Source organism: Alligator mississippiensis, chromosome 1 (genome assembly GCF_030867095.1).
Source record: "Alligator mississippiensis isolate rAllMis1 chromosome 1, rAllMis1, whole genome shotgun sequence".
Taxonomy (NCBI): Eukaryota; Metazoa; Chordata; order Crocodylia; family Alligatoridae; genus Alligator; species Alligator mississippiensis.
This window is the reverse complement of record NC_081824.1, coordinates 177,295,610-177,307,977: the sequence shown is the minus strand read 5'-3', so window position 1 is coordinate 177,307,977 and position 12,368 is coordinate 177,295,610. Positions and strand designations below refer to the sequence as shown.

Here is a 12,368-nt window from a genome sequence, read left to right as displayed (position 1 = left end):
CTGACCCTGATCAGTCAGGGAGTGGGTAGAGGGCTAGGCTCTGATGAAGGTTCAGTTTAGCCTTGCCCAGTCTGGGCAGTCAATTGTAGGGTGGTAGGCTGGGATTAGTGGCACCATGTTTCTCTTAAAGGGCCTGGCTGCTTGGTCCTGGGTTCTGGCCTCTTAGCTTTGTTCCCATATGCTCAAGGTATCAGCCACAGGAGCTGTTATCAACTCATACCATTACATTCAAGGATAAACTGCTCTGGAAAAACTTCATGGCTTTCTAAGTGAATGAAACTGCAACAAGACAACAGCATCCTTCCTAGAAACCCCCACACCCTCAAAAACCAAACAAACTAACTCTCTAGATACTAAACTTAACATAATTTATGTTGAGAATATTTTGTTAGGTCAGAGGAGGACATGATATCTAACTATCTTTCTGTCTCCAAATGCCAGATTTCCCATTCTTTGATCCCCTCTGTTAGAAATACTAGATCACAAGGATCACACATGCATATGATGTGTTACAGCTTAAAGAACAGATTCTTGCATGGCTTCATACATTTTTTTATTGAAGCAGTCCAACTATGAAGGATGATGCTAAGTATTATATAAGCAAATGACACAAAGACCACCCCTATCAGACACAGTTCAATTTTAGACCATACACAGAGGGTGACACCAGGCAGCATTCATATGTTATCCATGAATTTTGGCCCTATTCATGGTGGTGTGCATAGTTCAGATTAGGAAAAGATAAGTAACTATTTCTTTAGAAGTAGGAGTTATTTTCCTTAGTTTCTTCTACTATGATGAACAACAAGTCTGTTCCAGCTCTGACTTGACCGTATTTTGCACATATTGCCTCTCTGAAAGATCTGGATCTGGAGACTTTATTCTTGACAAAGGTGATTTTTGAGAATTTGGGTATCTGTTTCTGGGCTTGCATAGCTGGGTTACTTCTTGCTGCTTTCATTCTCTCTGCCATCACCTGCACTTAACACCTCATGTCAGTCTCATTACAAGAGTCAGAGACTAGATGATGCAAACAAAGGGCAAGATTTGTAAAGGGTCTTAAGCATCTCATTTCCATTGAAACCTATGCAATTTAGGCACCTAAATACCCTTAAAATGACTTTTACAGTTCTGAGTTATCATCTCTTCCCTAGAGATGCTCTTTCCAGGTCAGGGAAGAAACCCCTTAGCTGAGCAGCAGAGGGGATGGGTACACTGTTGCTTATCATGTTGTACTTAGCTGTGTATAAAAGGAGTTTACTGTAAAGATCCCAGGAGTTTTATTCACTAGCAGCATGTTCACATAACAAAATTACTTAGCTCTGCACCACTCTTCCCAGCAGAGGAGAGAATTGAGTGTACTATCTGCTCCTCAGTCACTCTTCATCCTGCACCTCTTCCTCATTGTCATGGTATTTGTCCCATGCACCAAAGATGCGGCTTGCAGAAGTGGACGTGAACTCATTATTATCCAAACACAGGTATTTCAGGGACGGGATGTTTTTAATTAGTTGGATGAACTCCCGCTCACAGTCATCAGTGATACCATTGTATTCAAGGCTAGAGGAAAACAGAAAAGTTTCTGAAACAGAACATTTGAAAATGGGATTACTGTTGGAGACCACCCAGAGGAGGCCCTCTCTTCTTGCACATATCCTCACATCTCCTACATGCCACCTATAATCTCAGTCTTGTTATACAGATGGATTCTCTCTCCTCCAAATGCTTTGCAATCTCATGCCTGGTCTGTCTAATGATTTCTTGTCCTTAGGCATTTTCTAGAGGTGTACCGATTCATTGGTCCCATATTGGATTGACACTGACATAGGGAAAATTGAAAGTATCAGAAATTGGCTTTTTTGCCTGATGCCGTCAATAATGTAGCTGATAAATGCCCCATGTATGAGTGCAGCTGCAGCATGCATGAGGCCAGGAGTACAGCCTGGCAGCTCGGAGACCAACATCTGGCTGATAAGCCTGGTGTGGGGGAAGGGATGGGGTGTGACAGCTGAAAATTATGTCTGTGTGATAAAAGTACTTGCTGAAGGCTCTATGAAGATTAGACCAAGTGTTTTTCTGTATTTGTTCAGATATTAAGCTATATGTTGTTAAGAGCATAATTAAAGTCAAAGATATAGTGAGGCCTTGTATGTAATGAGGCCTAGTAAATTTAACAAAGCCTTGCAGTACTAAGCCCTGTGACGTAGTTAAAATTAACCTTATCAAAAGAATGCAAGGCTTGTACTGTTACTGGTCAGTCCTAAGAATAATTATAATGGGAGAATCTGGATGGCTGTAAGCTATCAGCATAGCTCAGAAGTTATAAATTGGCTGGCATATCCGGAAATCATTTAGAAGGAAGATGCAGCTTTGTGAAAGGGACTAATTAGCTGCTGACCTGGATCAGTGGGCCAGTGGATCTCGAGGAGCCCGAGGACTGAATACCAGGGTCCTTCCTGGTACTCCTTGGACAGTGCTGATTGGGGATGCCTGACTTCACTGAGCTTTGCAGAAGAGACACTTGTCATACATCAGGCATCAGAGGGGACTGCTGATAAGTTGCTGACGCGAATTATTATCGTCTGTCATTGTCTGTCTTATTATATTACGTGTGGTCGTGTTTTTGTTAAGTCAATAAACCTTTCTTACCTTTCTACCCACAACCACACTCTCAATCCCGAACCCTCCGTAGGCAGCTGGGACAGTGGGGGAAGGGGTGTGTGTGTTGGGGGGGCAGATCGAGGCTCCTGGGGTAAAGGAGGGAGTGGGGCTGTGGCAGGCACTGTTCAGCTGGGATGGGGTGGGGTGGGCCCAGGACAGAGCCACAAGCAGCTCATCGGGGGGGGTGCTCCCGTCGCTGCACGCACACTGGGAGAGTATGGGGTGCATGTGCCCCCGGATCTGCACACGGGGTGGGGAGGGTGGGCTAGGCCCGGGGGCTGCGCTGGGCTCTTCCTGGTGGAAGGCTGGGCCGGGCTGTGCTGCACTCGTGACACGCAGCAGCAGCGCTGGGAGGGGACTATGGGAGGGCTATGGTGAATTTTGGGGTGGCTTCAGCTCCCCCCATAGGCCTGTTCCCAGCACCGCCGCTGGACACCCTGATCACAGGGCAGCCCAGCCCGGCCTGCACCAGGAAGAGCCTGGCATAGCCCAGGCCCAAGCCCACAGTGGCATCCTGACCCACCCTGCACAGATAAGAGGGCCCCCCTTCATGCCCTCCCAAGGTGCGCACAGCAGTGGGAGCTGTTCCCCCTGCCCCCTACCCCTCGCGACCCTGGACAAGCCGCATGAGGCTCTGTCCCACGCCTGCCCTGCCCTGGCTGAATAGTGCCTGACCCTGCCTCACTCCCTCCCTCATTGCAGGGTCCTCGAACTGCCACCCCATGCCTCTTCCCTCCCCTTCCCTCTTCCCCCACACCAGATTTACCAGTCCAACGCTGGTCTCCACACTGCCTGGCTGCATATTGGCACTCAGATCGGTATTAGCTGATATGGCTCCTTAAAAATTGTCCATCAGTATCGGCCCAAAACATCTCTCTTGGTGCACCCCTAGCATTTTCTTCATTTAGGGGATTATGAAAACAAAGAACAACAGAGCATACCATAGCTTTGCATAGAACCCATGCTGCTTTACTTACGGCGTCATGAAAAGAAAAAAAATATAATGGAGCCTGGACATACTTTAGTTCCTCAAGATGACTTTCCTTATTTTTCAGGGCAGAGCACAAGGTTTTCACTCCACTGTTGCTAAGGTTATTAAAGCTCAGGTCAAGTTGTATCAGGGTATTCTTCTTGGAGAACAGAGAGGCGATGGCAGGGACACAGTCTTCTGTGAGGTCCGTGGATGACAAACTGGAATAATCATGAAAGAAAAGCTGAACTGATGCAGTTGTTCTATTTAGGACTCAAAAGACTGGGTTAGCCAAGCTCAACTCTGCCATTTGCGCCCACTTATCTCCCCAACCTACCTGTGCCTGACCCCTACGCTTCACATGTTGGTGTAAGAAGAGTGGCCTCCACATCAGAGTTCCTTGGTACACAGTGAATTCTCCACTAGACATATCCAGATACTTCACTGCCTTATCAGACTGGTGAATCCAACCCTCAATTTCTTAAGCTATGGCCCTCACCATGTACCAAGGTGCATGCTTAAGTGTATTACTAAGCATGGTCAATGGATCTCTTTATAGTTTTAAAGGTAAGCATGTGCCTGAGCACTTGCTGTACTCTTGCCTGTAAAGTATAATGCTGGCCATTATACTGTACAGCCAGCAGATAATCCAGCCAGTGTGAAGGACAATGCTTCATTTGTCATGTCAACAATTACACTCCAGCATATCTCTCCTACTGTACCTCAGGTTTTTTAGGGTGCACCCTTTGCTCTTCAGGCATGCAGCCAGTATTTTGACTCCTTCATCTCCCAAAGGATTGTACCGCAGACTCAGGGAGACTGCTGTGTTGCAGTGGAAGAGAGAGCAGATGCTAGTCATGCTTTCCTGGGCTAGGATGTTAGAGTTAAGGCTTTAAAAAGAAAGATACCAGGAAAAAAGGTTAAACAAGTGGATTGAAAGTCAGCTAGAGGCAGAGAGACATACCTAAAAAAGGTCTTTGGCACCTACAACAGGACTTAGGAGGACTTTAGATGCCCAAGTCAAAGTTCACCATTAAACAGCCCCTCCTTAGCTGCTGCCAAGGTGACTTCATTTCTGACATGAAAGTTCCCTGAACACCTACAGTTCTCCCTTGTGAACATGTCCAGATCTACCCCAGCCTGAATGGCTTCAGCTGAAGCCCCAGCTGGATGCAGAAACTAGGTAGTACAGCATCTAAACCTCTTGAGGGGCCTGATGGAGTAGGCTACCTACAGCATGCATCATGCACAATATTTTCTGCACAAACCATAGAAGCCTCAGCCACTTTAAGGGAGGAGGAAGTTGGGTGCACCTGTGACTTTTTATACAATAGCCCCATGGTTAGTGCACTCACCCAGGGTTGGGGAGGCATAGATTATAGATCTCCTCAGCCTGAGGGACTCAAACCCATAGCTCCCACCTCCTTGGAGAGTGCTGCAACCACTAAGACATTATACATAAAATGTGAGGAAGCACCATTGCTGTTGCTGCTTAGTTTGTTCTAAGAGGATTGTAGGTGCTACCCTCAGGAGGGGGCTCTGGGATCTGGACCCCAGAAGTTGCAGGTGCTTCTTCTGCATCCCTGACTCAGATCCCTAAGCTCTTGAGAGGGCTGGGAGTTCAACATTGCTTTTTGCTTGGTGTTTTCTACTGCCTAGCAGAGGTATGGCTAACATGGTTTGCACCCTGGGCAAAACTCTGCCAGAGGGGCAGAGGTGGTGAGATGGGTCTCAGATGGGGAGAAGGATGTCAGTCTTACCTGTCCCAAGGATACAAAGCCCCCAGATGCTAAAGCAGCATGGTGTCCCAGCTAGTACTAAGCAGCTGCTGCCAAAGCATAGGCTTCCTTGGGGACTGCCATTCCAGCATCCTCTCTGAGTTTTCACCTGGGGCTGGGGCTGTGCTCACCTACCCCTAGTTATGCTGTTGCTGGCTAGCTTTAGGCAGCTCCTTGCTCAGTGGGGAGGTTTTTTTGACTCATCCTTTTCACATGACTTAAGTCCTTCTTGCCTTAAGACCTTCTTCTCAAGTCCTTCTCTTGCCAGGAGCTGTATATGGATTATTAATGCTTTGGATTTCACTTGGGGGTGGGGGCAGGGGGAAGGGGCAGGCACCTCTAAGTTAGGAACCTGCAAATAAGGTACAAAAATGTCTATGTCCTTTTATGGATCTGTCCAACTGACCTTCACAATGGAAAGGGTTGGCTGATCTATCAAATATGTGGTACTCACATGGACATATCTTTTCTAACCCCCTCACTTCCCCACAAGCAAAGCCACTGGAGTTCTCATTATGAAAAATTCATTAAGTCCTACTAGTGAGCATCTGCTGCATTTGATCCTAATGAAATTGAGACTGGGGGCTAAATACTCAGTCAATGGATATCTGCATAGCCTTCTGATCTTGATACTAGCCACTGCTAGAGGCAGGACACTGAACTAAACGGAGGACTGCTCAGGCCATTCCTGTGTTACTATATTTAATATTTTGAAGAAGCCTCAATAGATCCCCTTTACCTCAATAACTGAAGTTTATACTCAGCATTGTTCAGTTTCTCACATATTGTTTCCATCAGCTCGTCATCAATGGAATTGTCATCCATGACTAGGGTCACTGGTGTGAATTTAGAGGTGACCCACAGCACGGTGTCCACAATGTACTCTTTAGGGAGACAGGAGAGGATTGCGCTATAAGGAAAAGCAGATTTTAATTGCAAAACAATGACCAGAAAGAGAGAGACTGGTGCTTTACACCTGAGGTTTTTAAAGAGTGTTACACAAATGTGTACTAGCCAGGGAAACAACAGAAGCACAAAGGATTTAGAACCAACATTTTCACAAGAGGGCATTCATTCTGCGTGTCAAACTGGAAGGGGATTCCACACCTAGTTTTCAGAGCAGCTGGGTACCCACCACCTCCATTCATGTCAACTGAAATTGTAGGTGTTCCAATATCTCAAACTGAGCAACCAATATTAATGCAGTGCAGAGGCAGAAACAGAGCGTGTGTGGAAGTCCCAAGACGAGTCACAATTCTCTTCTAAGACTTCATGCACATTTGTTTCTCCTAGGCTGAAATGCCTCCCTTTGTCCACTCAGTCTCACACATTCACCTCCCTATTCAGCTCAGTCTTCCTAAACTCATTAGCAAGGCCCTCATCTTCTTCACCTTTTAAGTCCCTCTTAGTGTGCAAACAGGCCATATTGCTCTTAGTGAATCCTGTAAATATAAACAGACTACTCCCATACCTGTTTGTTTGGATGCCCCTAGTCCGTCAGCCCCTCAGAACTGGGATCATCCTCTCTTCTGTGTCTTGAATGTACCTACCGCACTGTGAACACTAGCACAAGCTATTGATAATTTGGCCTAGCGAAATAACGACATACACATTTCCCCTTTCTTTTCTTTCATTATTTCAGAGATGGGCCTGAATTACAAAATTTGGATCCAGACTTTTTTCACAGTTCAAATCCTGGATTTAATACAGAGATGGAGGTATTGAACTAGGAACTGGGACTGAAATTCCCTGAAATTTTCACAGTTGTGGATCCAGAGTTTTGATTCAAGCACTTCTCCAGTTAATGTAATTTATTCTTTACAATACACTTCACTGCTTTATTCTCTTTGCCTCTTTATGAATAAATAAACTCAGTGCCTTTTATCTTATTACACTGGACTAATGAAAATAGTTCTAGAAATAAACATGAACAAGGAAAAAGAATATTTACATGCCATCTTCTCTATTTTTCTTTTTCTTTAAAAACCATGTCAACGGAAAACACTGGGGCTGTGTCCCACTCCTTCCCTTTCTTCCTTTGCTCTTCTTTTTCTTTTGAAGTCTGGATAAAATGAAATTTTAAAAAATTACTACTATGAGAAGAAAGTGCTAGAAGTGGTGCTTCTATATATATCTTTTACAGTAATTTACATATGAATCAAACCACTCCAAGATGATTAGATGAAAGGCTCCAAAGAAGTTCTGTTATTTAAGAGAAATAGCCCTATGTTGATGTGGTTAGCAAATCAAAATAAAGACAGTGTCTGAAACATCACAGAAAATATTGCCTCTAAATAGACAACACCCAAATTGCACTGTCTTCTTTCCACTACCTTGTCCCATTGCAAAATCATGTTTAAGTTACTCTACATTCCCTCCCATCTCTTGCACATGATCATTTTCCAGAATTTTCATCAGCACTCTGGTGAGCTTCCTGGCTAGGGACAGAAGCTACACATAAACCGATTTAAGCGATTAGAAACTGGTTTAAACCTGAAACAGAGCAGAAGTTCAGCGCACGTAAACCAGTTTCAAAATGGCTGAAACTGGTTTAAGATAAACCTGGTTGAATGTATTAGACTTAACTGAATTAGGTCAAACCGGCTTATGAAACTTCTGTCTTAGACCCCTTCTTGGTTCAAGTTAAATCAGAGTCCTCGAGCATCTCAGCATGCTTTGCAGCCCTGGGCTGGGCTGGGCTGTCTGCTCCAGAGAGCAGGGCTGGCCCAGCCCCTCTGCTCCCAAGCTGGAGCAGTAAGGGCTGGCTCACTGGCCTCAGTGGTTGGCTCACTGGCTCATTATAAATCCCAGAGGCACCAGGAAGTAGGAAGAAGTGATGAGCAACCCTGCAGAGTCTTGCTGCTGTTATTCTGGACTGCAAATCTCAGAGACCTCAGGGGCAGCAGGAAGAGGAAGCAAACACATATCAGAGCTATGTTTAATGCTCACTTTAGAGAAAGAACTATTCTTGTTCAAGCTTTTATGAATTCAGTGCCACTACCTTTCCCCCCTCTATCCCCTTCAGCTGGGCAGGTGCACCACCCCACTCCAGGCAGACCCTCCAGCTAGCTCTGGGCTGGTGCCTGGCCATCCCCCTCTGCTTGAGCAGGAAGTGGGGCGGAAAGCCATGGAGGACTTCTCTCTTCCCTTCTCTCTGGCAGTAGCTGGCAGGCGTGCTCTAGCTCCCCCCCCCCAGCTTCTGGCCTGAGCCACTGCAGGCATGTGGCTGCATTTCCTGAATCAAAAGTGAATGCCTGTTCATTTACTTATTGGTTCAATCTCTGCAGCTTAGACTAACTTGCAAAGACTGAATCAATTCAGCCTTGGGCTTTTTGACTACCTGTGCTTAACCCCTGAGATCCATTAAAGCCTCTGAAGCACCACACTACACTCATCAACTCCATGGTCTGACATTTCTGCTGTAACGATTACTAAATCTGACTTTGGGTTTCCTCAGGCCACTATGATTTTTGTTTTAAGCCTATCAAATCCAATATACCATTCTGATATTACTATTGCAAATGTAACTAACTTTATAATTAGGGCCTAAGCAACCACACTTGGATTCTGTTTTGCCAGATTTGGACTGGATGGAAACCAGGAAACAAACAGGGCTAGACGAAATTTTTCAAACTGTTGGTAACAAAACAAAAAAACATTGAAAAATGTTTCAAAACTGATTTTCCTGTTGTTGTGTAGTTGCATAAACCAGGTACCCCGTACTCCCCACTTTCTTTAGTTTAAAGGATACTTGGGAGGGAAAACATTAGAAAAGTTCCTGAACTCTTGTGAATGTCCCAGTTTTTAATGCCTCCTAACTACCGAATTCCTCTTTCACGTTACTTCACATTCAGCAGAACAAACTGTACTTTGGAGCCAGACCACATGTACAAGTTTTGAAGGTCTTAGTTTATGTTTGTAGATTTGACAGCTAGACCAAAAGCAGCCTTGTAATGAAAAATTAGGGTACCATTGTCTCTTTATGATATAAAAGGGTGTACATGGTCAATAATGGTGCCTGGCTCTTCATGTGACTTCTCATCTTTAGTTCTCAAAGTACTTTTTTAAGGAAGCTGCTATCAGTCTTGTTCTATAGATTCTGGAATTTAAGGCATAGAAAGGTTAAACGACTTGTCAGCAGGGCTGCAACAAAACTGGATATAGAACCCAGGTGTCCCAGGTCCCTGCCCAGGAGTTGATCCATTAGTCTCTACAGGCTCCCTGAAAATATTAGTGGAGGTGTAGGTAGAGATCTGCAGATTTAGTTTTATTTTTCACTGAAATGGTGTTTTTTTGCTGGGAAATACTGGTTCATCAAACCTGAAACTTTGGGTTCATAATAACGTGGCAGATTCATAGAAAGTTTCACTGGGAAGTGTGTATAAGATCTATAATGGAATTTCTGGTCAAAACAAGGCTGTTTCATTAGGGACATGGTGGTTAGAACCCTCACCTGCAAGGTCAGGTTCAACTTGCATTTGCTCTGCCACAGGTAGATCCAGATTTGTAAAGAGCAGTGCAGAAGCAGCAACCAATGCTTTACAGGTGGCTACACTCAGTCTTCCCAGCCTCCCTGCAACCAGGGCCAGTAGATCATGGAAGCAGGAGCTAGAAGCTTCTTTCAAGTCCCCTAACCGGGTAAAAATCCACACCTGCCCCTGCTCTTGGCATCCTTTCCCTTCCCCTCCATGCTCAGCAAGTCTTCCCTCCCCTCTTATAGGCCCCCATCTCTGCTCACCACTGCTGCTGCTGTCCTTATCTGGCCCAGGGGCAGGAGGTGCTCCAGAGTTGCTTCTGCCTCACCCCAACCAGCATAGGAAGCTGGGCTCAGTCAGGGACACCAGTAATGGTAAATGGTTTCCCCTTCCCTGTACCTGCTCCCAGACTGGTGGGGAACACCCAGGGAGACTAGGAGATGAGGGGACCTGTCTACTGTCACTTCTGCTGCTGTCTCTGGCTGAACTAGAGCCTGGCTCCCTATGCAGATCACCTAGAGCAGGGAAGAAACAGTCCTGGAGCTCTCTCTGCACCCTGGTTGAGAATCACTGACTTAATGGAACTGTACTTGCTTTCTCAGGGGTTGATTTAGCCCACGATGTCCCCATGTTCTCCCTCGTATTACATATTATTTCAATAGGTCAAAGAAGAATTGCTTAAAGCATACCTGTCGTCACTCTTTTCCTCATCCTTTGCCTCATATCCAAAATGTATATCATCCTCAGAACCTCTTCTAAATAAGGCAAATTTTCCTGGGCTATGGTGAGTGGCAAGATGCTCACAGATGTTCCGGAAAGCCTCGTGTTTGGGGTTCTCAATGTTGAAGCTTAGGAGAAAGTAAAGTTGCATCAGAACACATGGCAAGACTCCCCTAGTTCTCATGAGACCATGGGCTTGTGCCCCTGAACCATGAAATGGAAATAGATGGAAGTGGACCAAGTCTGTTTTCAAGAAGAATCTGCTGGGGGTTTTTTTAAGAAGATGGTGGCTGGTCACACAACAACTGGTGATCCTGTCTGAGATTTGAAATGACAGAAGACTACTCACCCCAGTGTTTCCAGTTTGCACTCTGACTCCAGAAGACTATACTTCAGGGCAGTGAGGAATCCCTGCCTTCCCTGAATCCCATTCACATCAAGTCTAACTATGCCAGGATGAGCTGGAATAATCTGGTCACAAATTGCAGTGACAGTTTCTTCAGGGAGGTAATCAAAAGTTATTCTGAAAACATAATGAGATTATTTTGGTTTGTGGCTTTTGATAGAGTAGGAAAATAAAATGAGAAATGGCAAAAACTATAAATCTCCATCTGGGCAATTTGAAATGTAATGGCTTGCTGGTTTTAATGCTTGTGCTAATACTCATTCAATTCAAAGATTTGAGACATGTGAGGAACTGGTGCATCACACTGTGAAGAGAAACCAAAGGTGATGTGAAAGGACCTGCCCATCCTCCCAGATGGATTAGAATCATAGGCACCAACTTTTTATTTTTGCAGGGGGGGGGTGGTGGGGGAGGCTAAGGTGATGGACATGTGGAAAGTTTTATGCATTTCAGGTGACAGCCGTCTTCCCAAGGGGGGCCAGGGCCCTCAGGCCTCCACATATTCAGCACCTCTGATAAGAACTCAGGAAAATATTGAGGTCACATTAACCCCTGTGATGAGTGTCTAGGCTACAACTGAGTTTTACGTGAACTTTTAACATAGGGCTTACAGGGAATTTTTGGGAGAACCAGTGAAACACCGGCCTTTTGCAATGTAGTGAGAATTCATTCCACATGACTAAGCAATGGCCTTAATAAGGTAAAGTAAATTGCTGAACTGGACAGTATATAGTTGTTGGCCTCTTTCAATACTCTTCCCATTGGCCATCAAAACCCCCACAAAACAGACCTCTCTGGCTGCTTCCTCAATAACTAAGCATTCTATAGTCAGCACCTGAAGTGATGTATCTTGTCTAGCAAACACTGTAATGTTTGGAGCTAACAGTTTCCCTTTACATTTATCCTTTGGACTGTGTGAGAAAAAATATAACTGCGTTTACATGCATGGGTCTCTCTCACGGCTTGCTTCCACTGTACAGTTCATCCTGTCATCTTCTTCATACACCAAGTGCAGCCTGGTCATTCTAAGACTTTGTAAAACATGAGCACACACCGTGTTCACAGTGGACAAGGAGAGTCCAGAGGCAGACAAACTACAGGGAGAAAATCAGATTTGAAGGATTACTGTCGATAGAGGAAGGTACAGGAGTTGATCCTCAGCTAACCTAAAGGAGCTTTTAAGCTCTGTTTTAAGTTAAAGAAATGGATATCATCACAGGTTTGATTGCAATAAACTCCCGTGGAATTTATATCTTGTGTACAATACATATCAAACACAGGAAATATCAGAAAGGGGCATGCTACAGAAGGTAGTTTATTAACTGATCATTGGATTTTCCTCAAGGAGACGGAATTGC

The 12,368-nt window shown here is 45.0% G+C and overlaps 1 protein-coding gene across 4 annotated transcripts in view; it reads right to left on the bottom strand.

The window, feature by feature from the left end:
* Positions 1-536: 536 nt before the first annotated feature.
* LOC102569186 (NACHT, LRR and PYD domains-containing protein 3) overlaps positions 537-12,368 on the bottom strand; it is a 30,566-nt gene continuing 18,734 nt past the window's right edge. For 2 of the 4 annotated variants that reach the window (XM_019483086.2, XM_019483085.2), the window contains exons 5-11: positions 11,952-12,104; positions 10,954-11,127; positions 10,574-10,732; positions 7,361-7,471; positions 6,149-6,319; positions 4,354-4,521; positions 3,357-3,852 (exon numbers count right to left, since the gene is read on the bottom strand). In XM_019483086.2, the coding sequence (XP_019338631.1) occupies positions 3,483-3,852; positions 4,354-4,521; positions 6,149-6,319; positions 7,361-7,471; positions 10,574-10,732; positions 10,954-11,127; positions 11,952-12,104 (1,306 nt within the window). In that variant the 3' untranslated portion in view covers positions 3,357-3,482. Of the gene's footprint in view, positions 1,561-3,356; positions 3,853-4,353; positions 4,522-6,148; positions 6,320-7,360; positions 7,472-10,573; positions 10,733-10,953; positions 11,128-11,951; positions 12,105-12,368 lie in introns of those variants that run through there. The other 2 variants (XM_014598178.2, XM_019483087.2) reach the window with 2 other exon arrangements.